The sequence below is a fragment of the Aspergillus pseudotamarii genome (assembly GCF_009193445.1).
Source record: "Aspergillus pseudotamarii strain CBS 117625 unplaced genomic scaffold BDV38scaffold_8, whole genome shotgun sequence".
Classification (NCBI taxonomy): Eukaryota; Fungi; Ascomycota; class Eurotiomycetes; order Eurotiales; family Aspergillaceae; genus Aspergillus; species Aspergillus pseudotamarii.
The window spans coordinates 601,338-623,707 of NW_022475022.1; the positions used below are offsets into that span (position 1 = coordinate 601,338).

A 22,370-nucleotide genomic window follows, 5' to 3' on the forward strand; every position below is an offset into this window, starting at 1 on the left:
CCGGAATTTGATATCCAAAATGTATAGACAAAAGAGCCAGGCCCTCAGGAAACATGAAATGAAGAATAAAATAGTCGGGAAGATTAACTTCACTTAGAAGCTATGGGATTCTCAAATCTCGTGACTCAGTATACGAGATGGTGGCAAGTAGGAATAACACAAGCACACTAGTATACAGGGACTTTGAAGGCTGGGAACTCGTAAGTCCAGCTGTCAATCGACTTCTCGTCGTTTACACAGTCGAAGGTGGAGTTGCCGCGCCAGAGAGGACGCTTGGGCCACTGGCAAAGCATTTGGGTCTCGCCGGCGTAGGTGCCCGAAGAAACGGTGGCATTGAGACGGGATGGCTTGTTGCCGTTCTCAACCCAGTCGATCATGATCTCCATATTGTTCTCGGGGTAAGGTCCAGGCTGGAGCGAGTTGGTTCCGCAGTGGGCGGCACCAGGGATTAGGTAGAACTGGTACCAGTCCTCAAGGGCCTTCAGAGCCTCCTCTTCCGTCTTGTCGCCGTACATGATGGACCGAACCGCCTGCCAGTAGTGGACCGAGGAGGCAGCAGGGATGCTTGGGTCAGATTCACCGTGGTAGTGCAGCAGCTTTCCGCCGGACGATTGGAAGGGAGTCAGATCGGGGAGGGTGGTCTGAAGGCTGTCCATGTAGCGCACCATACCAGTGTTCATCCAGTCCACCAGGGTGTCATAGGTGACGTTGTTCAGGTCCGAAAGGTTGTCGAGGTCTAGGAGCTGAATGAACTTGGTGACGTACTCACCACCGGTCGACGGGATGCTGAGCTCCCACTTGCCAGTGTTAGAGTTGTACTCGGTCTCAGCATCGCTTAGCTCGGAGGCAATCTGCCAGGAGAGGTACGCGCGCTCGCCCTTGCTGTTGTGGAGACCATCATAGATGGCCTGGGCGACAGCTACACCGCGTGCAGTGACCGTGCCGTTCTGGGCGGGTTGGTAGCTGGTGGTGCTGCCCTCGGCCTGACGCTTGACATTGCTGCGCTTACCATTGCTGAAGCCGAAACCAAGTGAAGTGCTCGTCTCCGCATCACAGTGGTAAGGCTCTCCGATGATGGTGGTCAAATTGAAGTGGAGCTTGCAAAGATCCGTCCGGGACACGACACCGTCGGTTCTTCCATCAAGCGGGTCGCAAGCAGCAATGGTGGCGTTCACGATCTTCTTCAACTCACATGGAGGCGGGTAGTAGTCCAGGGTCTGCTCCACTTCGGATGAGAACACATGGTGCACCTGTTGCTGAGCGAAACGGAAGGCCGGGGCACCAGTAATCACGCCATCGTACTCCTTACCCCAGCGCTGGACTTGACTCATACCCTCACGTCCACCATCGGAGCAACCCTCGTAGTAGGTGTAGAGCTTGGACTGGCCATAGAAGGCCTTGGTGATGTACTTTCCAATTTGGGTCATCTCTCCAAGCGCCTGATATGCGAACATGTACGTGGCGTCCCAGTTGATAGTTCCGTTTCCGTAGAGGACAACCTCGTCGTAGCTGTTGTCGAAGGCGTCGTACCCAGCATCGGTGGCACCTCCAACAGCGCCATAGGCGAGACCTCCGGTCGCGTCACTGGAGAGGGAGAAGCCTCCACCACCAGCAACGTAGAAACGGTTCTCGTAGTCGGAGGGCTTGGGGAATGCATACTTGATGACCACCTTGTCACCCTTGCCAGTATGCGTGTAGGCGACAGTCACATTGCAGTAGTCATAGGTCGTCGTGCTACCCATGCCGGCCGACTGGTTGTAGAGAGGGCTGGCCGTGACGGCGGACGGAAGCATGCTGATTCCGAGCAAAGTTCCGTTGGCAGGCAAAGCAGCCTTCACATTGGACACGGTGCAGACATCGGTGAAAGAAGCTGCGTTCGCTCCTGCTGCCAAAGCAGCAACGGCCATGCGCGAGTGTTGGCGCATCTTTCGAACCAAAAGAACGGCAGAGGTCAACGAGTGTTCAAAGGATGTGAAAGGAATAAACGAATGATGAGGTCGTATCTTAGAGTATCCATAGGGGAGAGTATCGTCCTATTTAACGCAGGGCTAGGGCTGACCGAGGCCACTGCCTTCAGCATCATAAGGTTCGGGATTCGTATCAAGCTTGTGGGCCAAACGGCAGATCAACGCTTTGCCATCCTTAAATCTATTCAGGCTGTCGTCACCGGGTTGCGTGGCAATATGCCAAGACAAAAAGGCCTTCCTTGAGGCTGGACTGGTGGAGTTCATAGTCTGTTGTTATGAATTTCCTGTTATCTGATGTTCCGGTTCGGCGGAACTCTGGTCTTATCTGATCTCTCTGTGCAGCCCTTATCCCTGTGCATGCTAAGCTATCCACGATCGAGTTCCTATGTCAGCAACATTCAATGGAGATGCAATTACTGAGATTTGGCTCTCCCCTGGCATTCGTCTTGTCTGACGCGGTCTTCTTCAGTATTTTTGGCACTTTTTTTGGGTCTATTAAATCCGCTAAGAGGGAACGGGTAACTATTCCCGAGCGCTCGGAGTTAACGATCAAAAGATAAGATGCTGAAGAATTTGGTCTCCAATCACCACCAGTACCAATTGCTGATCAGGGGCAAATTGGATTAAGACCTTACCTAACGTGCTGCGTTTATTTATCTTTATTTTTTTTTATCTCCGAGCATCAGATACCAACAACTTCACCTCGTAGCATCTTATACCTACAACAAGACCTATCTCTAGGCGGAAAACGCTGAGCGGCTGCCAAATACTCCACAGGGCAACCGATTATGGACTGGCAACAAAAGCCGTTCTACATTTGAGTAACGGATGTTCAGGACAATTAACAAGTACCAAACATTATATTCTAAGTTGCGGAAGAGTATATACCCGGCCCCCCCCCTGACTAGACCTCAAAGTAGTGGAGGCTGAGCCAACCAACCTTACAAGACCTACTGATGTAATATTCCTAAGAAGGGAATAGAGAATTTTCATAAAGGCAAATTCTTCGTTGTTGCCTGGACTCATTTAATTGAAACGGTTATTGTCATAATTATATCGTCATCATGGTCATATGTTTTTCTAGACATCGGGTCTAGACTGTACAGATTCATCCTTAAAAATCAGCCGGCTCAGGTAGTTTCTCCGGCGTCTCACGGAAATTGTTGGTGATCAGACCTCGGAAGCTGGGAGACCAGTCGACGCGAGGAGTGAGGATGTCCAGGTTCCAGAGCTCAGCCACATACTTGAGGATAGAGGTGTGGGTGAATTCGTTAGGCTGGTCAGTCGGGCTATTCTGAACCAGGCCTTTGCCCACCCATGGAGACATCAAAATGGTAGGCACTCGGATACCCAAACGGTCGAAATGGAAGGTAGCCTCTTGGCCGTCCTTGGCCGTTTCGGTGTACGTCAGGTTATCGCCAGCCGGCACGTTCTCAGGAGGAGACACATGGTCGGCAAAACCACCGTGCTCGTCAAATGTCAGGATGAAAAGCGTCTCATTCCACTGCGGGGAAGAGCGTAACGCCTCGTAGATGCTCTTAATGAAGCCCTCGCCCATATTGATTGGAGAGGGCGGGTGGAAAGACATATACGAGCAGCATTCTGGGTTAATCCAGGTAAACTGAGGTAGCGTACCGGCTTTAGCATCGTTGAAGAACTGGTCAATAGGCTTCACGTTGGTGGTGCCCTTGCCACTATTGGCGGTCCACTGGTAGAACAAAGAATCCGGAAGGAAACCAGTAGTGTTGGAGTAGTTGATCCAGCTAATGCCGGCGGCCGAGAGCTGCTCGAAGATAGACACCTGAGGCAAGTTGGAGACATCGAAGTCGTGGTCATTTTGACCGTGGCCGTGCGAGGTGCCAGAAGTGAGGTACGCACGGTTGGGGTTGGTCGGTCCCGGAACCGATGCGAACCAGCGGTCAAAGAGCACAAAGTTCTCGGCCATAGCATTGAAAACCGGCACGTGTTCCGGCGTGTAGTAGTTAATGACCTCTGCAGCGCGACTCAAATCGGAGCCGAGTCCGTAAGAGACAATCTGCTCTGTTACGAAGCCCTGCATGCCAGGCATGTCATTCTTCGCGCTGGGGTGGTAGGTGCTATACACCTGCTGGTTACCACCAGTAATGCTGTGGTCCGGATCATCGGGAGCCACATTCTTCGCGATCGGTTTGGCGCAAACCTTCTCTGAGAATGGATCTGAAGCATTTGACGGGTTGCAGTACTCGCGGTTGACCAACCCATCGATGTTGGAGTTGTATGTCAAGCCACCGGCAAACACGTCAAAACTCAGGTTCTCCTCGACCAGTACCACCTATAGTGTTACTTAGTACTGAAGGCCGGGAGGGGTAACCATTCAGCAATTGATAGAAATCGAAACATACCACGTTCTTAATCGGAGTGTCCTTAATAGGATTTACCGGCTTGCCGTATGAAGGGCTTGATAAACGGGCATGGGGAAGGCCGTTTATACCCAGACCCAGAGAGAAGAACGCGAGCAACGAAATGATGCTCATGATGGACAGTAGCACCGTGATGAGAGTCGTGCGCACCCAGGGACGACGTGGTCTTTCTGGTGACCAGGTCGCCGCCTTTATATGAGCAAGTCCATCCTCCTGTATGACCCGATCAGGCCTGAGGATCGGCTGCAATTCGGGCTTTGATGGGCCACGTGGGGCCGAAGGTGGTTGCCATTGCATGATGGAATGCAGTGGTGCTATCAGTTAGCTTCCTTGCAGAAGAAAATGAGGGTTGAATGTGAGTCTGTATCACAATAGTCGGTAGTCTACTTCGCAGTAGTTTGTACGTTAGTTCGACCTGACTTGCCGTGGGGTCAACAATCGATAAGGACCCTTTTGCAGGTGGGGCAAGCCTCAAGCCGAAAGGCTCCATTGGTGCTCGGCATGCGGTCTCATGGTTGGATGAGGGCGGTGGATTGGCTGGAGAAAGACTGGGCATCACGGCTACTCCATACCGCAAGGGGCTTAACTCCTCCCCTCTCATTCGGTCAAGGGTCAAGAGACCTTGCAAGCCCTAATCCTCCAACGTGCCAATTATTGATTTCTCTCAGGCATGTGCCATGCAAGGCATCAGGTTCCCGTGTCGATCCCCTGAAAACAATAAAACTTTCCAAATTTTGAGTCTGTGATCGGAATGAATGACCTCGCTTGGGGACGGTCGGATTACCTCGCGCGCCCTATTGGGGTCCTGGATATGCCCACGGATCTGCATCCGTGCGCCATTTTTGCAGACGGATAGATATGTGATGAACTAAGAACGTTGCTCTTGTGCTGTACCCCTGGTTCCTGTCTCCTCGGCTGCTTACCTTCAGTTTCCTGTCACTAGGAAAATTGCTGGCCATTGACGGAAACCTTATCATTTGACCTCCTCAGGTGTTGACTTTCTCCAAGTACTTGTGGAACTTAGCCATCGGGACTAGGCACTGAAACCACATATGCCCTATAGTACCAGAAGATTAGCGGTGAGCGATCAATCATTTCAAAGTATATTCCCTCCAATATAGTCATGGATGCATGCCATACACACGTCCCCTCTCTAAATGGCCCGAAATGGAACTTCTGGTTCAAGGGCCCTGATACCATCGTGGGGCTGGGGCCTCTCCGTCATCTGCGCGGATTCCAGATATGACACGACGAGATCAAACAACCTTTGGAATTATAATTTACTTTATTAGTGATTTCGCTAATAAAGTTTCCATTTCACCTGTGACCAACCCATTAACCGGTCTGGCAGTTGTGGTCCGGTACCTCTATCTACGAGGTGCCCAAGTGTTGCCCCCGCCATCACGTAACATATTCTACCTAGATAGACAGATCCATGTCCACTCGAACCATACCGGGACCCGTTCGTAGTGCTTAGAAATCCCTGCGGACCCTGAGCCATTTCTGATCTCGTCCAACATGGCAGCTCATGTCCGCCTGAGACATACAGGAATATGGCGACACGTATGGCATGGATACTGCTAATTTGTCTTGCTAGACGCAGAATCACCCCGCTACGCATATCTCAAAAGTAGATTATTTACATTTTAATGCCCTTCTAAGTCAGGTCGAGTATAAATTCAGAGAACCCGCCTTCCTGGTCCAACAAATACATACACACATCAACAGCTGCCCGAGGGGTATATGATAAAAACTAAATAAAAGACGCCATGCAAGGAAGGTTGGTACAAAATGAGCAAGGAAAAGGGAGACGGCTACTCTGTTGTAGCAACTGGACGATAGCTTGCGGATGATGATCTTGCGGCGTTCAGGCAACGGGGGATCAACACTCCCCGCACAAAGGCTTGAGTCAAGCCGCATTGACCGTCGTCCACTGGAGCTGAAAAGCGAAGTGATCTATGCCAATCGCAAACCTAATTATTACCTCAGTTGATCCGGTCCTTTTGCTCTAGTTTCCCCACTAGTCGCTTCACTCCAGCCCATTCCTCGGCAGGCACATCTTCAGGAGTGCCACTAAGACCCTTTCCTACCTCAAAGACGGTGACAACCCCATCTAATCCACCCGTGGCAATCCGCCTTCCTTCACGCTCCTCCCAAGCCACCTTGTTGAGACTACTCGTCAAGATGCCACCGCGGCCCTTGGACGGCGTGGTCCGCACAACTGGTACTTCCGTATCCGTGTAGAGGTCCCAAACTTCGAGGTTTCCAGCACCATCGACGAGGGAGAATACTCCAGGGCGGTGGGGAGACCACCGGGCATCATAGACAACGTCTTCACGGTTGATGTCCAGAATTGGAGACACAACCTGTGTCGCGGCGATGGCCGAGGTGGCCGGTGCAGTGGTGGCTGGTGGCCGAACACGCCACAGCTTCACGCTCCAATCCAAACTAGAACTCAACATCAGGTCTCCCAGATCAACGGGGCCCCGAGCCGGGTGGAAGGCAGTAGACATGATAGGGGCTGCATGGCCGCGGTACGCAAGACGGTGGTCAGTCCCGGCCTTAGCACCGGCTCGGTCATAGCGATGACAAGGGTAGATCCCGCCTTCTTCGGTACCAACGATGAAGAATGTCGGATCGGATTGTGGGAATGACATAGTCGTGGGGGCTAGATCTTCGGTTTTGGAAGGCGGGGGAGTAGAAAGTTCGAGATATTCTTGAGGTTGAGACAGCATATCAACAGTCCAGCCACAAACCACGCCATCCGTAGATGCAGTAAGTATGTTATGAGCATTTTGTGTGCCGATGATTGAAATGCTATAAACTGGATGGGTGTGCCCAGAACCAGTCAGAGGCGTCTTCTGTACCGGTGCACCACCACCCGCGCGCGATGACCGGGTGTCCCAAAGCAGAACCTGCCCGGAATACGAACCGCCGACGATGAGGTTAGGGTGAAATGGAGAGAACTTGGCCGCTAAGATATCGGATGTAGAATGAAACACATACTCGGGGCGGGATTGCAGGTGTTGGTTCCAAATTTGAACCAGGCCGTCCGGTTCATGAGGTGCAGATGGGTTTTTGGTGTATGCAGCCAAAACAAGCTCCGGGAACTATAGATGGATAGTCAGCGGTGCATAACAAGGGAAATAAATTTCGATCATGACATACCTTTGGAGAAAAGCTCACGTCACTGATCATGCGCTTCTTACTCCATCGTTCGTCCCAAAACTGGCAAACCTCTCTGATGCCTCTCCTTTTCTTCCCATGCTCGTCATCTTCCTCGACATCGCCATCAAGTCCACCGAGCTCATAGTCCGCTAGTACGTCATATTCCTCATCAAGGGCACGCTCAATAACCTTTGCGGAACGTTCGACGAAGTCCAGGAAATCCTCGGAAGAGGTCACTGCCTTCAGTTCATCATCATCCAATGTGCGCAATGGATACCGTAGTTTGGAAGATTCATCCTCGGCGTCATGTTCTGCCTTCTGCTGGGTAGCTAGTAATTCCTCCTCGATTTCTGCGCGAAGCTTCTTCCGGATCTCTTCGTCGCGCTCGCGCTCCTTCTTGCTTAGGCGTTTACCTGCGCCCGTAGGATCCTGCCCGTCTTCGTCTTCAGATTCAGCCGATGAAGTATCTTGTGGTTGTTTCGAGTCATCCGTCTGGACTCCTTTGCTGTATGTAACAATTTCGGGTTTTGGTTCAGGGGGTGGTGCTGTAGGATATGGCTCTGCACCGACGGTTTGGACGGCAATCGAGTGCGAAACTGGTCGCGCAGCAGGGATGAATGCTTCGGCATGATCTCCGCTCACTTGGCTAGCACTAATCACTGAATTCGGTCTGCTCCCTTTGCGTGAGGGGCCATCTGCGTGGCTGATGGACGCCGACCCGGGACGGTCCACCAGACGAGAGATCAGGTCATCGAGCTCCGCTCTGCTATCGGCACGGCTAGGAACTGGGGACACGACCTATAGTGGGTGGGGGGAGTTAAAAAAGACATGGCTCTCCTTTAGAATATTGGTGGTGTTGGAGAATGTCCCCTACCTCGGAAGCATCACCGCTGTTGGCCCGACTTTGCGAGAACTCCTGCTGGCGCAACTCTCTTTGTCGTTTTAGTTCGGCAAGTTTCGCTCTTTTGGCGAGGATCTCTGCCTTTCGCTGTTGCATAGCTGATGACATGGTGAATTGAGACAGCCGATGGGCTGACGTACCATCCAAACCAAATCCGTTCGGTACTAATAAGTTTATGATTATTTACTCCCGTCTCAAGTTATGCGCGTTAGTTGGACTTCCCCATCCCGCGCCCAGAGTCCGGGTCGGCGGATGACATAAGCACAGGCCCCCGACGGTCCGGAAAAACTCGCGACAGGAACTTCGCCTTGAACAAGCTTCTGAGTATCCTGTCCGATTGCCAGCCATTGCCAATTGATACCCTCCAAACGGTCGCTCGGAATCCGGCCTTGTTACCCTGCGTTTATTTGCCCTTTTTTGAATTCCGCTCCGGAGGCCAGGATCTTAAAGATGGCTACCGCACAAGGTGTCAACGTGAGTGTCCGCAAGGGACCCGTTCTGATAATGGACCCTGGGCAACTGACAACATCATACCCGCATTACAGGTCCTTCGCTACTCGGCTCTCGTAGCTGGTCTCTTCTACGGTGCCTACCACCAATCCTCGATCACTGCCAACGCGAAGCGTGCCGAAGCCGACCGTGAATACGCCCGTCAGGAGCGCCTGATCCAGCAGGCCAAGGCCGAATGGAAGAAGAAGACGGCACCCAAGGACACACAGAACAGCGGAAGTATGTTGCCAGCTTCGTGAGCCCTGAATGAGATGCGACGCCTTCGATTTATTCCACGAAGGCAATGCTATACTTGATCCGACGCTAACGGTTGCCTGCAGTCATCACGGACCCCGAGGACAGCCGGTTCGACCTTGAGGCCTACCTGAAGATGAAGGCCGGGGAGAACTAGAGGAATTGGAAGGTACAAAGTGAGAGGACGAGTGACAGCTGTTCTGGTACAACGGTCGTGCCCCATAGGGTACAAGAAAGGTTGTTCGGGTAACCCCCGATTATGTATTATTGTTTGGTCTAATTTCCCAGAGTCGTGTCATTGCGAGCGAAAGGAATGATTTTTCTTTTACGTTACTAGAGATCCTCTCCGAGTCCTTGTACATACCCTGGGCTGTCGTGCGTCTGTACACTACAGTTGGACCAGAAGAGCAAGAGATTCTGTTCGCTTTGGTGTCACTGCTGATCCCTTGTACTGTGTGCGCCCTTGGGTGGGGTGATACTCTTATCATTGCTCATCAGACGTTTCCGCCATTAAACGGACTTGGAGGTCTATTGTTGCGTAGCCATCTCAGCTCCTCTTCGTTTATTTAGTCGGATCTTCCGGGTTTCTAAAGCGATGTCATGTCCGAATTGTCCACCTTTAGCCCCCATGCTTCCCAATCAACGCCATAATCTGGCTCACTTCATCGTATAACCGAGTGTCCTTTTCTGGTGCTGTGGGGATTGGCTTAGGGTGTAATAATCTTGTGCTTTCATCCCATACCCACCCAACTGCAGTGAATTTCTGTATCACTGCGGGGTCGCCCTGCTCTGCTGCAGCAGTATCGAGACCGAGATAATTTGCAGCCGTCGCAGGCCGTATCGCTTCGTAGGCATGGCTGACTTCTTTCAATGTTTTCTCTTGAAAATATGCTAGGAAAATAGTCAGAGAAAGTCACAGCGACAGAAACAAAGTTGAAGTGTTTCTCTTACTCTCGTAGCTTTCTACCGCCGGGCGCAGGAGCTCTGGCCAGGGTAGCTCTCTTAGGATTTTGTAGATTGACTCATATTTCCTCTGCCAAACAGCCCGTAGGAGAGTCAGACAATTCTGGAGCGATGGATCATTTTGAGACAGCTCTTGTGGCATTCGTTGAGTCATCGCGCGAGCTTCATATCTGTACAACGCCAGGATATGACCATTAGTTGCCTGGCGAGGCGCCTTCTCTGCAGGCTTTGAGCGTGGGTAAAACTCACATTTGATCTGTCAGAAGGTGTGCAAAGAAAAAAATCGAGTAGAATAGACTGAGGAGCTCCGATACATTGCTATCAGTTGTTGACATTAAACAAGCCTCGCCCTCGTACTCCACCAAAGCATCGTAGAGCTCTGTTGGTGAACGACTAGATTTGAGCACTGCGGAAAGTTGTTCCTTGGATAGTGGAGGTAAATCCATCTTAATTAGATGATGTATAAAGGGAAGTGTATTAATCGCAGAGACCGTTAGACGAGAGAAAGACGTAGGCAAAGACCCAAAAAAGCACGCTGAAGCTAATCTCAGTAGTATCGATAGTGACGGTTGATTGATATCAAAGGCGGTGCGGTGTGGGGGCGCGGAGAGTTCAATGTGACGGTATTGTATGTATGTAAAGTATAAACGTGCCTAGTGCCAAGCCTCGGAAGTGACCACCTTGCGAAGCTGTCCCCATTCGATCAACGAAACATCCAACTACTCCTCTCTTCAGCTCCAGGGCAGGACGAGGGCCAACTCTCTTTTTGCTTTCCCCATTGATTTTTTCTCTTACGTTATTCTCTGGCCGTTATGGCCGAAACACCTGTTGATGCCTTGTTGAAAGGCAACACCGGCAGGAATACGCGCGGCCTGCTGCGCATTATCATTCTAGTTACAATCGCCGCTGCTGCAGTGTCGAGTCGACTGTTCAGTGTGATTCGTATGTCATCCGACAGATAACCTACTCGTAATTACTCATTGAGTCAATTGGTACTGACTTGAATTGCGCTAGGGTTTGAAAGCATTATCCATGAATGTACGTTCAACAACAACCAACCTATACTCCGACAAGTTGCCCACAACCCCGGACTTCGACCAATATACAATACTGTTATCTCTCTTCGTTAAGATCGCCGGGCATCCGCTGACTTCATACCCTACAGTCGATCCTTGGTTTAATTTTCGCGCAACAAAATACTTGGTACAACATGGCTTCGAAAGCTTCTGGGACTGGTTTGATGACCGTAAGTGATTCTTCGGCAGGCGATACCAACTATACTGAGAAGCAAAGCGGCCAGTCATCTGCTTATGGTACTAACTGGCTAATTCTGTACAGGAACATGGCATCCTCTGGGACGTGTCACTGGTGGCACATTATACCCAGGTCTCATGGTGACCAGCGGCGTGATTTACCACATCCTCCGTTTCCTGACCATTCCCGTCGACATTCGCAACATATGTGTCTTGCTCGCACCGGCATTTTCTGGTCTCACGGCCTTTGCAATGTATCTGTTGACCTGTGAGATGTCCATCTCACCTTCCGCTGGCCTCCTTGCTGCTGCTTTCATGGGCATTACCCCGGGATACATATCTCGATCGGTTGCGGGTAGCTATGATAACGAAGCCATTGCAATCTTCCTTCTCGTATTCACCTTCTTTTTGTGGATCAAGGCTGTTAAAAATGGTTCGATCATGTGGGGAGCGCTGACCGCTCTCTTCTACGGTTACATGGTGTCGGCTTGGGGTGGTTATGTCTTCATCACCAATCTTATTCCCTTGCATGTTTTTGTGCTTCTCTGTATGGGAAGGTATAGCTCCCGTCTGTACATCAGCTACACCACCTGGTATGCGCTGGGGACTTTGGCAAGCATGCAGATTCCATTCGTCGGCTTCCTCCCCATTCGGAACAGTGACCATATGTCTGCCTTGGGTAAGCGTGTTCTCAATTGGTTAACGGGAGTTATACTAACGACTACCTAGGTGTATTTGGTCTGATTCAACTCGTGGCATTTGCTGACTTTGTCCGCGGCTTCATCCCCGGTAAACAGTTCCAAAGACTTCTCACTGCCATGGTCATCGTCGTATTCGGCGTTGCCTTTGCCGGGCTTGTTCTTTTGACCGTGTCCGGAGTAATTGCTCCGTGGAGCGGTCGCTTTTACTCCCTGTGGGATACTGGCTACGCCAAAATCCATATCCCCATCATTGCGTCAGTGTCGGAGCACCAGCCGACTGCTTGGCCAGCTTTCTTCTTTGACCTGAACCTCCTCATTTGGCTTTTCCCCGCCGGAGTCTACATGTGTTTCCGCGATCTCAAAGATGAGCACGTCTTCGTCATTATCTATGCCGTCCTAGCAAGCTACTTCGCCGGTGTCATGGTTCGTCTCATGCTGACACTGACCCCGATTGTCTGCGTGGCGGCTGCGCTGGCGTTGTCGACCATCATTGATACGTATGTATTTGCATCTCGTGGGCCGAGTCCCCAAAGCAAGGCCCAAGATGAGACATCCGCAGAAGGCCTTCGTTCCACAAGGAACCCAGTTGTTGGAATTTCCTCTTATCTTTCCAAGGCCGTTGTGACATCCTCTGTCGTCATTTATCTGCTTTTGTTCGTTGCGCACTGCACTTGGGTCACATCCAATGCCTACTCTTCCCCTTCGGTCGTTCTGGCTAGTCGGATGCCGGACGGCAGCCAATTCATCATCGACGACTACCGTGAAGCCTACTACTGGCTTCGCCAGAACACCCCCGATAACGCCAAGATCATGTCCTGGTGGGATTATGGATACCAGATTGGTGGTATGGCGGATCGCCCCACTCTTGTCGACAACAACACCTGGAATAACACCCATATCGCCACGGTTGGAAAGGCGATGAGCTCTCGCGAGGAGGTCAGCTATCCTATCCTCCGCCAGCATGATGTTGATTATGTGCTGGTAGTGTTCGGCGGATTGCTGGGCTACTCCGGTGATGATATCAATAAGTTCCTCTGGATGGTTAGAATTGCCGAAGGCATCTGGCCCGATGAGGTCAAGGAGCGGGACTACTTCACGGCCCGGGGCGAATACCGTGTGGATGATGAGGCTACCCCCACGATGCGCAACAGCTTAATGTAAGGCCGCCCGAATCTTGCAAATAACACCTCTTAAAGCATGTGCTAATAATACCTTGCAGGTACAAAATGTCCTACTACAACTTTAACGCCCTTTTCCAGCAGGGTCAGGCCATGGACCGCGTCCGAGGCTCCCGGCTGCCCGCTGAAGGGCCACAGCTTTCCACCCTCGAAGAAGCGTTTACCAGCGAGAACTGGATCATCCGTATTTACAAGGTCAAGGACCTCGACAACTTGGGCCGTGACCATAACAGCGCCACAGCCTTTGAGCGGGGCCACAAGCGGAAGCGCGCTACCAAGAGGAAAGGACCCCGTGTTCTGAGAACCGAGTAAAGGTGGAATCTGTGATTCCGCCCACCTTTGGTTTGTGGCCTCGTCAGGGACAGATGGACCCCTTCTCTCGGTTTAGCATGTTTCTCAATTCCATGTTTTTGTATTTGAACACCGTTTAAAACGGCAATGTAGACGATTAGAAAATGCATGTGATTTAAACATAAGCCACCACGTTGTAATAGCTTTGCGTCGTGCATTGTAATTGACCCCAGCCTCCTGAAAACTTGGGCTCCGACGGTACTGCATCACGTCTGCAATCAATAAGAGGGTGGTATCTTGACAGTTCAAACTGATAATATACAGATATAAATGCTAATAAGGACAGGAAAAAACAACAGAATGAGCCGAGAGGTATTTTTCATGCGGGCACCCAACCGACTTGCTTTTTCACACCACCCCAACTGCGCAGCGATGCCGCGGTGCTGGGCACTGCGCAAGTCCTGTTCACCATCACTTCACACTTCGCCAACTCCCAATAGGAACCCTACATTTCCCACCTTTTTCGCACATTGAAAAAGCTCTCCCCATTCAAAGCCCACAGGCAGGTGATGCCAAGCAAAGGAAACACAATTCGCCACGTTACTCCGGTACCCGATACATTATCTGACCAACGATCGAATCGAACCATTGTCCTCGACCGTCAGTGTACATTTCCAACCTAGACCAGCCGAGAGTCCAGCATAACCACATCGTGAGCGGAGTTTGCACACCAACGCGTCCAACAAAACGGTCAATTCGCACTCATTGCTTCTGCTGGGGCTTCGCGGGTGTCTCGGGGACCTTCACATCGGAGAATTCATCCTGACCGACTGCGCGGATGGTGTAGGCGTCTTTTGTAGAGTTAGTTTGTCAGTATGTTATTCCTTGGATCTAGGATGATTCCTAATTTGTGATTCCGGGGAGAAGATAAGATCGGAGTCAAACGTACAGACGCCGATAGTGAACGCGACGAGGCCGAGTCCGGTCAAGGCATTCTTGACAAGGTAGGGACGACGGGCGCGCAGGAGGGCCGCTCCAGCGCGGTAGTCTTTGCCGTAGTAGGTGGAGTTGAAACTGGGATTCTAGGGTTAGTATGGGCAGAGTTGTATTGCGGGTATTAACGAGGGGAGTGTATTGTGTGCGTGACGGGAAGGACGTACATTCCGGAGGCCATCTTTTGAGATCTTCCTGTGAGTGTCAAGGAGGTAGCGACTTGTGTATTGTTTTCAGGGAATTGAGGAAGTGGTGAGGGGCTGTACAGCGAGCAAGTGAGGACTGATTCGACACCGTCGGAAGATTATCGCGAGTCTTTCGATCCAAAGTTCTTGGCGGATTTGATCCGGAGTTAAGGCGGGCGCCGGATTTAGAGCGTCTTTGGCAGACTTAGAGAATCCCATATATTAACTACAAACCTGGGGTCAGAGATAAACTAGTGGTAGGCAGTGTCTGTCTTGCGCGTTATCATCTGGGTGGTTTACTTGACAGCAGAATGATAATGCTTGCGAAATCTGGTGTCTTGCATATTGACGAATAGTATATTAAGTCGGACAGAAGTCAATGGCCTAGCAACTTTACAGTATAACCTGGATCAGACAGCTTTCCTACTTTTATTTTCAAAGACAATGACCAAGACTGATGGATATATGGGATAGTGAAACGTGACACAATTGTTGATTTTTAATCTTTATTTTTACTTTATATGAATACCCCCGAAGAACATTGAATTTGTTGTTGTTGTTGTTGATGTCCCAAGATCATGGGATTTAATTTATTAACGAATGATCGGCCGAATTGCCGGCCCGCTGCAGGTGACTTTACTTCCCCAATCGAGTCCATCGGCGTCATCTTGAAATCTCCCGAATTGTCCAACTTCCCTCTCAACAATCGTTATCCACTGCACTATTCTTTCCTGTCGCTCCTCATCCCGGAGCCGACCTTTCGACTCCGGCATTGACGCACCATATCCACCGGTGATCCTGTTTTCCGGCCCGGCGGTATCGTGGCCAGGCTTGCTCGTCGCGTCATTTAACCCGAACCCTTCTGTCCATTTTCGTGGTACTATAGATTTTATTTATCGTAGAAGATTCGCTTAACCGCCGAAACCTCTCTTCAATCTTCCCTCCGGGCCGGTTGAACAGAGCCGTCATGGCTCAGTCGACTGGTAATCTTGTCGACCAGATCGCCCAGCTCAACGCTGCCCGAACTCTCGTTCTGGGTGATTCTGCATTCTACCCACAGATTGTGAATGGTGTTCTTCCTATAATTGGTGCGCGATCGCGATTGGAATTACGACGATGGGGTGCAGAATTCTTAGCGGAGACCTTCTCCAGCCCGGCGTTGGCTCAGGCTCAGAAGGAGCAGCTAGCTGCGACTGCATTGCAGACACTACGAGAGACGTTGGAGTTACCGGAAAAAGATACTGTGACTTTGAAACATATAGTGGAAGCTGCGGCCAGTTTATATCCCCTGGTGTTTAGGCATATGTAGGTGACCACTACTCTCCCTTCTGTTTCGCCCCGGGGAGAGGTCTCGTAGATGTGCCCAGGGAGCCAAATTAAGCCAGTCACTGGGGACTCGTGGGAACTGACAATCTTGATAATTGCAGCATCAACCACCCTGAAGACTCCACAGTTTGGGAGAATATGACCGCTATTAAGGATGATATACTCCGGAGGTGGGATACGTCCCCATTCTCGGTCAAAGTATGCTGTATCAAATTTGTACAGCGGGTGGTTCAAGTCCAGACCCACGGTCTAACGGACCCTAGAGTATGTACAGGAAAGAAAGAATTACTTACCATGCAAAAAAGGAAAGACTACTAATGACTCTCAGCGGCCGGAGCAAAATGAAACGTCCTTGGCCATTGTTCCTAGAAATCATTCCCTCCTCTCCCTCCCATACCTAGAAGCCGAGGCGTCGGGCCTCTTGGATAGATTGCTATCAGTCTTTCAGGAAGATGCAAGGTACGAATGATACCGTCTCCGAGCTAATTGTGCCATGTCCCACTAATGGATCCGTCGTCGTTAGCGACCCCCTCCTAGTGAATGCGACGTTGAACAGCCTAGCGATCCTGATTCGAACCCGACAGTCCATCGGTAACAAGATTATCAATGCGATTCTAAGCTTCGTTCCCGCAAGACAAGCACGCACCCCGGTGACGCCTGCGGTTCGTGTTGGCGTCAAGTCGATGGAGCGTACAGCTAGGGCCTTGATGATCAATATAATGAAGAGGTGAGAAGGATGGGTCGTTCCAAGTTGGGAGTAAGAAGCTGATAGGCAGTCTAGAAACCCCAGTCATCCCCTCGCAGGCAAAATGCAGCAGCATATCGAGCGCTTGATGCAGTCGCGCATAGAACCCGTTGACGATAGCTCGAAAAAGCGTGGCCTGCCGACCGAGCCAACGGATGGTTTGGATAATTCCAAGCGGGCAAAACTGGACGCCGAATCTCCTCCACTGATCAAGGTGACACCGCTTCCTCCAGGCCCTGTCAGTTATTCGCAGCTCTATACGTTAACCGAAGACGCTGGACTTTCCTCCTTTGATGTGAAGCAGCTACCGGTTGACCTTCTCGTCAAGATTGTGGTTCCTGTTTTAGCTCGGGTAGACCAGTCTGCCCTGCAGCAGGCCGTTGATGTAAGTTGGAAACATTTTATATCGGAGAGAGAACCAGTCCTAATCTCAAAGTAGGGTGTACGAATGCGGTATCAGACACTCCAGAAGCAACAAGTAGCTGCGCAGCCCCCTCCACCAGCCACAGGTGAAGACGAAGATGATGACTATGAGCCCGAATACCAGCCTATGGACGTTGCCGAACCGGCGGCAGAGCAGGAAGATGCTCTGTCGACTGAACCGGCCGATCTTCAGCCCGATCTAGTGTCACTCGGTCCGTTTGTGCTCCCGCAACCTCCCCCGCTATCGGAAAACGAGGCAGCAGAGATTGGCCGAAGTGCCGTGGGGCGAGTGTTTGACATGCTGGCATCGAGCGGTGTGGCACCAAATACTGGAAAAGGAAAGGGCCAGCAACACTTAGGCTTCTCGAGGCTGGCTGGCAGCACCTTTGATCGGGACGCCTGGGTAACGTTGCTCACCCGACTCGCGACGCGGGCGCCTGCTGGATTAGAGGTAGACCACAAGAAGAACGATCAAGACCCGTCGTCGAAGAGGTCGACAATATCTGATTCTATACGCGAAACATTGTATCGATATATACTCGAAGATTTCAGGGGCCGAGTAAATGTTGGAATCATGTGGCTGAACGAGGAATGGTACAATGACCGAATTCAAATGAAATTTACCGCGTCCCAACGAGCCGAGGAAGATGAGGAGTCGTCGGTGTCATTGCACTACGACCAGTGGTCACTGCGGCTTCTGGACGGATTTCTGCCATATTTGGATTCTCGGGACACCAAGATCTTTATCCGGTTTCTCAGCGAGATTCCAGAAGTAACTATTCCCATCACAAAACGGGTAGCCAGTCTCTCAAAAGACCCCGAGAGAGTGAATCTCTGCATTCAATCATTACTGTGCGTACTTCATTTACCAATAAAATCTGAGAACTATATGAACTGACATTGATTAGGTATCTGATTATGTTCCGCCCCCCGGCGCGAGAAATGTGTCTCAATGCCGTAGAGGATGTTTACCAGACATGTAAGCTACTGACACCAATCCCCATAGACGTATCTCCGCTAACTTGTTCACCCTAGACGAGGAATCACGACCCGCCGCTGGTAAAGTCCTAGCCAGATGGCGTCCGCAGAGTACAGCCGTACAGCAAGCACAGCCCGAACAACAATCTACCTTGGTGAACCGCACAGTTGACTCAGAGAACAACACTCCCGTCGCAAACGGTGCTTAGGCACTAAATCCCAGCCAACGCTCCCGGCCAGCAACCACAGTCAATACCTCGTCCCCGGCACCCCTACACCCAAAGGCCTGTCATATTGCCATTGAGAATAAACCAAAGCGAGCGAGAAGTCTCGACCGTACTTTTATTAGGATTGATAGATGATGTCACGTCTAGTTTGGGCAGAGATCCAATTCTGTTTCGCATACACAGCTAGCAATTAGTCATCGCTTTATTAAATGATTGGGCATACTTACAGCAGAAATGCAATGCACCTGCTATGGTTCCATTTATGTACTGAATATCAATCTAGTATAGGTTGTCTGGTTCTGTGTTTTCTTTCGCCATTTAAGACTACCATTTATCCCGATAGATTGCTTATTTAACCGTGTGTCATACCTTGAATGCTATATGGATATCTAGCCAGGTTCTATTAGATTATGTGGTAGTGTTGTATAGCCATGTTGAGAGTGCATGGTCATGATTCCAGTCAATTAAATTTTAACCCTTATATCATTATGCATATCCGAGGAACAAGCACTCAAATGAAGTAGAATCAACAAGGCTCAAGGCCAATATGTGTATCATAGAGGCATGTATAGTTAGTTAGATAGGTAGGTATTGTGCAAATACAAAGGTAACATAACACATAGGCAAGCCCAAGCAATGCAACCATTCAATCCCATATTCACAATGCGCCAAGACCAAAGCAATAAGATAAATAAGCAAAAGGGGTACTGTAAGTTGATCTCATCCGTGCTTCGATTCCAGTCATACATGCTAACCCGTACATACATTATAAAGAAAAAGAATAATAGAGCAACTCTACAACACCGTGGAACCCTATACACTATCCAAACCGTTATGGAGACAATAAGTGAGACGTTATGAGGTGGGGTAGAGAGGAGGATGGGGGGGTTATCATGGCGAGGTCTTTTGGGTATTTTGGGTTCTAACGGGCTGTCATTTGGTTCGAACCGGAGCCGCCCAGGACTCCAGTTGACCCGTGATGATGTATGGAGTTTGCTGGTTTGGAGGAGGGCAGCGGTGGTGATGAGTCACGTTTCGACTGGAAAAGCCCTAATCGGGCAGGAGGCGGTGAGTAACCGGCATTCCGGTGCGGCGGTGATCGGTTGTCGAGGGTGTTATACGAGGATGGATGGGGTTTCCGTACATCTAGCGGGGAGGAGCTTAATGATCGGAACCCGGATCGTCGGTCTGCGTCGTATTCGGGATTTCCATACGGCCCGAGAACCTGGGTGGGCTGCTCGTGATCATAGGGTGTGTTGTTTGCCGAAGAATTTTCGGCAATGGTGGACGCCGACCCGTTGGGAGCATGAATGTCCACAACTCGTTTTTGGGCTGCTGGTGTAGTGTAAGTCGGGGCTCGCGGGTTTTCAAATACCCGACTCTGGGGCCTTGGCGGAATCTGCTGTTGGTGATGGATTGGATGCTGTGGGTTGGCCCAAGGGGTCTGTTCTAAGAACGCTTCCTCTGCCGCGGCGCGGAAGACGTTCGACGACATAGACGACATGGCGCCTCGCGGTAACGTTGAGTGATGGTGGGAGACAGGAGCTCTCGTTTCAATTGAGATCTGCCCGCAAATTAGGTCAGCATTAGAGCATGATGATTGAAGAGTCTCCAGAACAAACTTACGCCCATCTTTTCCATGTCCTCTTCAAGCTCCGCCGGCCGTGCAGCAGACAATGAAGGTGCGGCTGGGAAACCGACATACTTTGCAACACCAGCCAGAATGGATACTTCTTGATTGTAGGCAGTCTGGTTGGCAATCTGTTGCGAACGACGTGTGGGAAACGGAATATAATGCTGCGGACTAACTTCATCCGTCTTGAAGCGATCGTGCTGAATGGCATAGAACTGCTTGCTGATGGCACTCGAATGCTTTTCACGAACGTCCCGGACCCGCTGGAAGTAAGTACTATGCGCTTGTGCACGCTCGGCAAGGCTCTTGTTCAACAGGGCCTTGATTCTGTACTGATACAGTGTATGTTCGTATTTGATCTTGGCGTCCCGATACCCCTGTATACACTCCAACTGCCGCAGAAATTCGGGATGTGTGGGGTTCGGCCCATTGAGCATTTCGAGTTCGCGATTAAGTTTAGAAACTCGTTCATCATAGATCCTATTGGCCTAGTCAGTAACTAATGCATGTCTGACCAAGAGACGCAGGGATCCTTACTTGTCTCGCAGGGCGGCAAACTCCCGCTCTAAAACTGCCAGCGATTCCATCGCAGATACCCGTTTTGCTGCTACACTCGAATATTAGCACGAAGAAAAAAGTGACATGGCTGGGGAGAACATAGTAACTTACATTCTTCTTCAAGTTTGGCGGCTGCCTCACCATCATCTGCTTCTTCGCGTTCGGCAGCCTCCTCATCCCCAAGTGTATCATCCCCACCGCCTTCCGCGCCAGTTTCGAGAGCCATATCTGCATCCTCATCGACATCTCTCACTTTCCGCCCCTTTCGCTTGCCTTTCCTACTCCTTCTTCCCTTAGCAGGAGCCGCTGGCAAGTCGGACTCGGGAATATCATCGACTGGGGTATCTTCTTCGTTGGGTTTGGAAGGTTCCTCGATGGGGTCCTCCTCAATGGGCTCAGGTGTCAGTACAATATCCTCCGCGGGAGGATCACTCAGTTCGCTTTTGAGAGAGCCGCGGCGTTTTTGAGGAGGCTCGTCCTCTTCGTCAAGTTCGGTGCCCAGCTCATCAGCAGAGCCGTGCCGTTTACGTTTCTTTCCGATACCTTCTGAAAGTGCTGAGTCGTCAAGCCCTGGCGTCTCTTCACCAAGGTCAGGTATCTGGTTATTTTTTGAGCGGGGCTTGCTGGGCGAATCGTCTGGCACATGCTCCTCGTCTTCAACTTCATCGTATGTCGTTGACTGAGCTAGCTTGCTGGGACTTGGACCATGATTAGTTGCGCTCACAACAATGTCTCTTCTCAAACGAATATTATTCGGAGAATCTTCAATGCGCTCGGTTTCCGCCTCTGAATCGTTCTCCGTCATGGCCTTCTCAGGCTTAGGCGACTCAAGGTCGAACGCCATATTCTCGGAGACATCGTCAATTTCACTTAGACTACTAGATCGACCGTCATCATCATCATCTATAAGCGCGTCGGCAAGGAGAAGGTGGTGTTCGCCATTGGTGATGGTAGACTCCGCCCCGGCGGGCGGACCGACCGAGGCGGATTCTCTGCTTTCAGCCACCTCCATTAATTATGGAGGGTGGTGCACAGACTTCGGTGGCTTCAGAAGTTGAAAGGAGGCAGGTAAAAGGAGAGGTCCACGTAAGTTGATTTTCAGTATGCTTGTGGGGAGGCCAGCGGTCAAGAGGGTGTAGTCGGACCAAGAGCTAAATGGATCGAAGAGAAAATGTTAGAATGACTCGGAAAATGCATTATAGATGTGCCAAGGAAACCGTTCACACTACATCAACATGAATGACCAAAATCAACAGGAAGGAGAATGGGAAAAAGTATGTTGAGGGCAGAGTGTCTGAAGGCGGTGCGGAGATTTGATCACACACCCCAGACTCACGGGCAATCATTCGTTCCCGGCTTTGAGCGCAGGGAAAGTGCGCCAGAAGCAACAGTAATATTCGATTTCCACAGTATGCCAAAAACCATAATGACATCGTATCGAGGATAGATCAAGCCATCAATGAGGTTGTAGGCCAGCAACAAACGTACCGTTCAATAATGCGCCAATCGCGAAACCTGTGGTAACCCCAGCTGCCGCGACCGAGCACGATTCCCTAAGACCGCAGTTGCAGAAGGAGGTTCAAGGCCACAGGTTCTCGCCAATATAACCAGGTAATGTTCTATGTATGTCACCAAGGGTGTAATATACTGCAGGATCGGCGCAAACCAGCACTTGGTGGGGGGAGGGCGAAGGACGACGAAGAGGAGGGAGGTGGAGGTCGACTTCACGAAGCGGGC

At 50.8% G+C, this 22,370-nt stretch overlaps 10 protein-coding genes across 10 annotated transcripts; 3 read left to right on the plus strand and 7 right to left on the minus strand.

Moving 5' to 3' along the window:
- Window positions 1-104: 104 nt before the first annotated feature.
- Window positions 105-2,183, minus strand: BDV38DRAFT_205099 (putative tannase). Its single transcript, XM_032052510.1, has one exon. It carries the CDS (start codon window positions 1,923-1,925, stop codon window positions 168-170), a length of 1,758 nt encoding a protein of 585 aa, XP_031917487.1. The 5' UTR covers window positions 1,926-2,183; the 3' UTR covers window positions 105-167.
- Window positions 2,184-2,561: 378 nt separating this feature from the next.
- BDV38DRAFT_237872 (phosphoesterase) lies at window positions 2,562-4,730 on the minus strand (the record flags this gene model as incomplete). The annotated part of the gene is made up of 1 exon (XM_032053635.1): window positions 2,562-4,730. A coding segment is annotated over exon 1 (947 nt), but the record flags the coding sequence as incomplete, so codon positions are not given.
- BDV38DRAFT_205102 (uncharacterized protein) lies at window positions 4,141-4,730 on the minus strand. The gene has a single exon (XM_032052511.1). The coding sequence runs from the start codon at window positions 4,661-4,663 to the stop codon at window positions 4,247-4,249; it is 417 nt and encodes a 138-aa protein (XP_031917489.1). The 5' UTR covers window positions 4,664-4,730; the 3' UTR covers window positions 4,141-4,246.
- Window positions 4,731-6,047: 1,317 nt separating this feature from the next.
- On the minus strand, window positions 6,048-8,589 carry BDV38DRAFT_237874 (putative dynein intermediate chain). Its single transcript, XM_032053636.1, has 3 exons — window positions 8,409-8,589; window positions 7,535-8,332; window positions 6,048-7,476 (listed from the first exon to the last, which is right to left on the minus strand). Exons 1-3 carry the CDS (start codon window positions 8,541-8,543, stop codon window positions 6,352-6,354), a joined length of 2,058 nt encoding a protein of 685 aa, XP_031917490.1. The 5' UTR covers window positions 8,544-8,589; the 3' UTR covers window positions 6,048-6,351.
- A 296-nt stretch (window positions 8,590-8,885) lies between these two features.
- On the plus strand, window positions 8,886-9,336 carry BDV38DRAFT_279327 (ATP synthase subunit e; the record flags this gene model as incomplete). The annotated part of the gene is made up of 3 exons (XM_032058995.1): window positions 8,886-8,909; window positions 8,981-9,164; window positions 9,266-9,336. The coding sequence occupies 3 exons, from the start codon at window positions 8,886-8,888 to the stop codon at window positions 9,334-9,336; spliced, it is 279 nt and encodes a 92-aa protein (XP_031917491.1).
- A 264-nt stretch (window positions 9,337-9,600) lies between these two features.
- On the minus strand, window positions 9,601-10,729 carry BDV38DRAFT_205121 (CSN8/PSMD8/EIF3K family protein). The gene is made up of 3 exons (XM_032052512.1): window positions 10,392-10,729; window positions 10,131-10,312; window positions 9,601-10,070 (listed from the first exon to the last, which is right to left on the minus strand). The coding sequence occupies exons 1-3, from the start codon at window positions 10,586-10,588 to the stop codon at window positions 9,799-9,801; spliced, it is 651 nt and encodes a 216-aa protein (XP_031917492.1). The 5' UTR covers window positions 10,589-10,729; the 3' UTR covers window positions 9,601-9,798.
- Window positions 10,730-10,869: 140 nt separating this feature from the next.
- On the plus strand, window positions 10,870-13,756 carry BDV38DRAFT_205126 (dolichyl-diphosphooligosaccharide--protein glycosyltransferase subunit STT3). The gene is made up of 6 exons (XM_032052513.1): window positions 10,870-11,084; window positions 11,157-11,180; window positions 11,308-11,388; window positions 11,481-12,074; window positions 12,125-13,253; window positions 13,316-13,756. The coding sequence occupies exons 1-6, from the start codon at window positions 10,955-10,957 to the stop codon at window positions 13,584-13,586; spliced, it is 2,229 nt and encodes a 742-aa protein (XP_031917493.1). The 5' UTR covers window positions 10,870-10,954; the 3' UTR covers window positions 13,587-13,756.
- Window positions 13,757-14,327: 571 nt separating this feature from the next.
- BDV38DRAFT_279330 (uncharacterized protein) lies at window positions 14,328-14,739 on the minus strand (the record flags this gene model as incomplete). The annotated part of the gene is made up of 3 exons (XM_032058996.1): window positions 14,328-14,416; window positions 14,515-14,639; window positions 14,726-14,739. 3 exons carry the CDS (start codon window positions 14,737-14,739, stop codon window positions 14,328-14,330), a joined length of 228 nt encoding a protein of 75 aa, XP_031917494.1.
- A 623-nt stretch (window positions 14,740-15,362) lies between these two features.
- On the plus strand, window positions 15,363-18,424 carry BDV38DRAFT_296926 (RNA-processing protein PTA1; the record flags this gene model as incomplete). Its single annotated transcript, XM_032063040.1, has 8 exons — window positions 15,363-16,048; window positions 16,129-16,333; window positions 16,380-16,508; window positions 16,552-16,796; window positions 16,851-17,199; window positions 17,254-18,089; window positions 18,146-18,216; window positions 18,273-18,424. Exons 1-8 carry the CDS (start codon window positions 15,711-15,713, stop codon window positions 18,422-18,424), a joined length of 2,325 nt encoding a protein of 774 aa, XP_031917495.1. The 5' UTR covers window positions 15,363-15,710.
- Window positions 18,425-19,333: 909 nt separating this feature from the next.
- BDV38DRAFT_205463 (uncharacterized protein) lies at window positions 19,334-22,295 on the minus strand. Its single transcript, XM_032052517.1, has 5 exons — window positions 22,122-22,295; window positions 20,745-21,784; window positions 20,613-20,679; window positions 20,069-20,555; window positions 19,334-20,006 (listed from the first exon to the last, which is right to left on the minus strand). The coding sequence occupies exons 2-5, from the start codon at window positions 21,643-21,645 to the stop codon at window positions 19,365-19,367; spliced, it is 2,097 nt and encodes a 698-aa protein (XP_031917496.1). The 5' UTR covers window positions 21,646-21,784; window positions 22,122-22,295; the 3' UTR covers window positions 19,334-19,364.
- Between the last annotated feature and the right edge of the window lie 75 nt (window positions 22,296-22,370).

Excerpts from the sequence above, each read along its gene's own strand:
- BDV38DRAFT_237874 (XM_032053636.1), bottom strand. The coding sequence starts at position 8,543 with ATGTCATCAGCTATGCAACAGCGAAAGGCAGAGATCCTCGCCAAAAGA. Across the intron at positions 8,333-8,408 it reads ACAGCGGTGATGCTTCCGAG|GTCGTGTCCCCAGTTCCTAG; the intron begins GTAGGGGACATT and ends CACCCACTATAG. Across the intron at positions 7,477-7,534 it reads ACGTGAGCTTTTCTCCAAAG|TTCCCGGAGCTTGTTTTGGC; the intron begins GTATGTCATGAT and ends ATCCATCTATAG.
- BDV38DRAFT_205121 (XM_032052512.1), bottom strand. The coding sequence starts at position 10,588 with ATGGATTTACCTCCACTATCCAAGGAACAACTTTCCGCAGTGCTCAAA. Across the intron at positions 10,313-10,391 it reads CACCTTCTGACAGATCAAAT|ATATGAAGCTCGCGCGATGA; the intron begins GTGAGTTTTACC and ends GGCGTTGTACAG. Across the intron at positions 10,071-10,130 it reads GGCGGTAGAAAGCTACGAGA|CATATTTTCAAGAGAAAACA; the intron begins GTAAGAGAAACA and ends CTATTTTCCTAG.
- BDV38DRAFT_205463 (XM_032052517.1), bottom strand. The coding sequence starts at position 21,645 with ATGGAGGTGGCTGAAAGCAGAGAATCCGCCTCGGTCGGTCCGCCCGCC. Across the intron at positions 20,680-20,744 it reads CGCCAAACTTGAAGAAGAAT|CAAAACGGGTATCTGCGATG; the intron begins GTAAGTTACTAT and ends CGAGTGTAGCAG. Across the intron at positions 20,556-20,612 it reads TTTGCCGCCCTGCGAGACAA|GATCTATGATGAACGAGTTT; the intron begins GTAAGGATCCCT and ends CTAGGCCAATAG.
- BDV38DRAFT_205126 (XM_032052513.1), top strand. The coding sequence starts at position 10,955 with ATGGCCGAAACACCTGTTGATGCCTTGTTGAAAGGCAACACCGGCAGG. Across the intron at positions 11,181-11,307 it reads TGAAAGCATTATCCATGAAT|TCGATCCTTGGTTTAATTTT; the intron begins GTACGTTCAACA and ends CATACCCTACAG. Across the intron at positions 12,075-12,124 it reads TGACCATATGTCTGCCTTGG|GTGTATTTGGTCTGATTCAA; the intron begins GTAAGCGTGTTC and ends ACGACTACCTAG.
- BDV38DRAFT_205102 (XM_032052511.1), bottom strand. The coding sequence starts at position 4,663 with ATGCAATGGCAACCACCTTCGGCCCCACGTGGCCCATCAAAGCCCGAA.
- BDV38DRAFT_205099 (XM_032052510.1), bottom strand. The coding sequence starts at position 1,925 with ATGCGCCAACACTCGCGCATGGCCGTTGCTGCTTTGGCAGCAGGAGCG.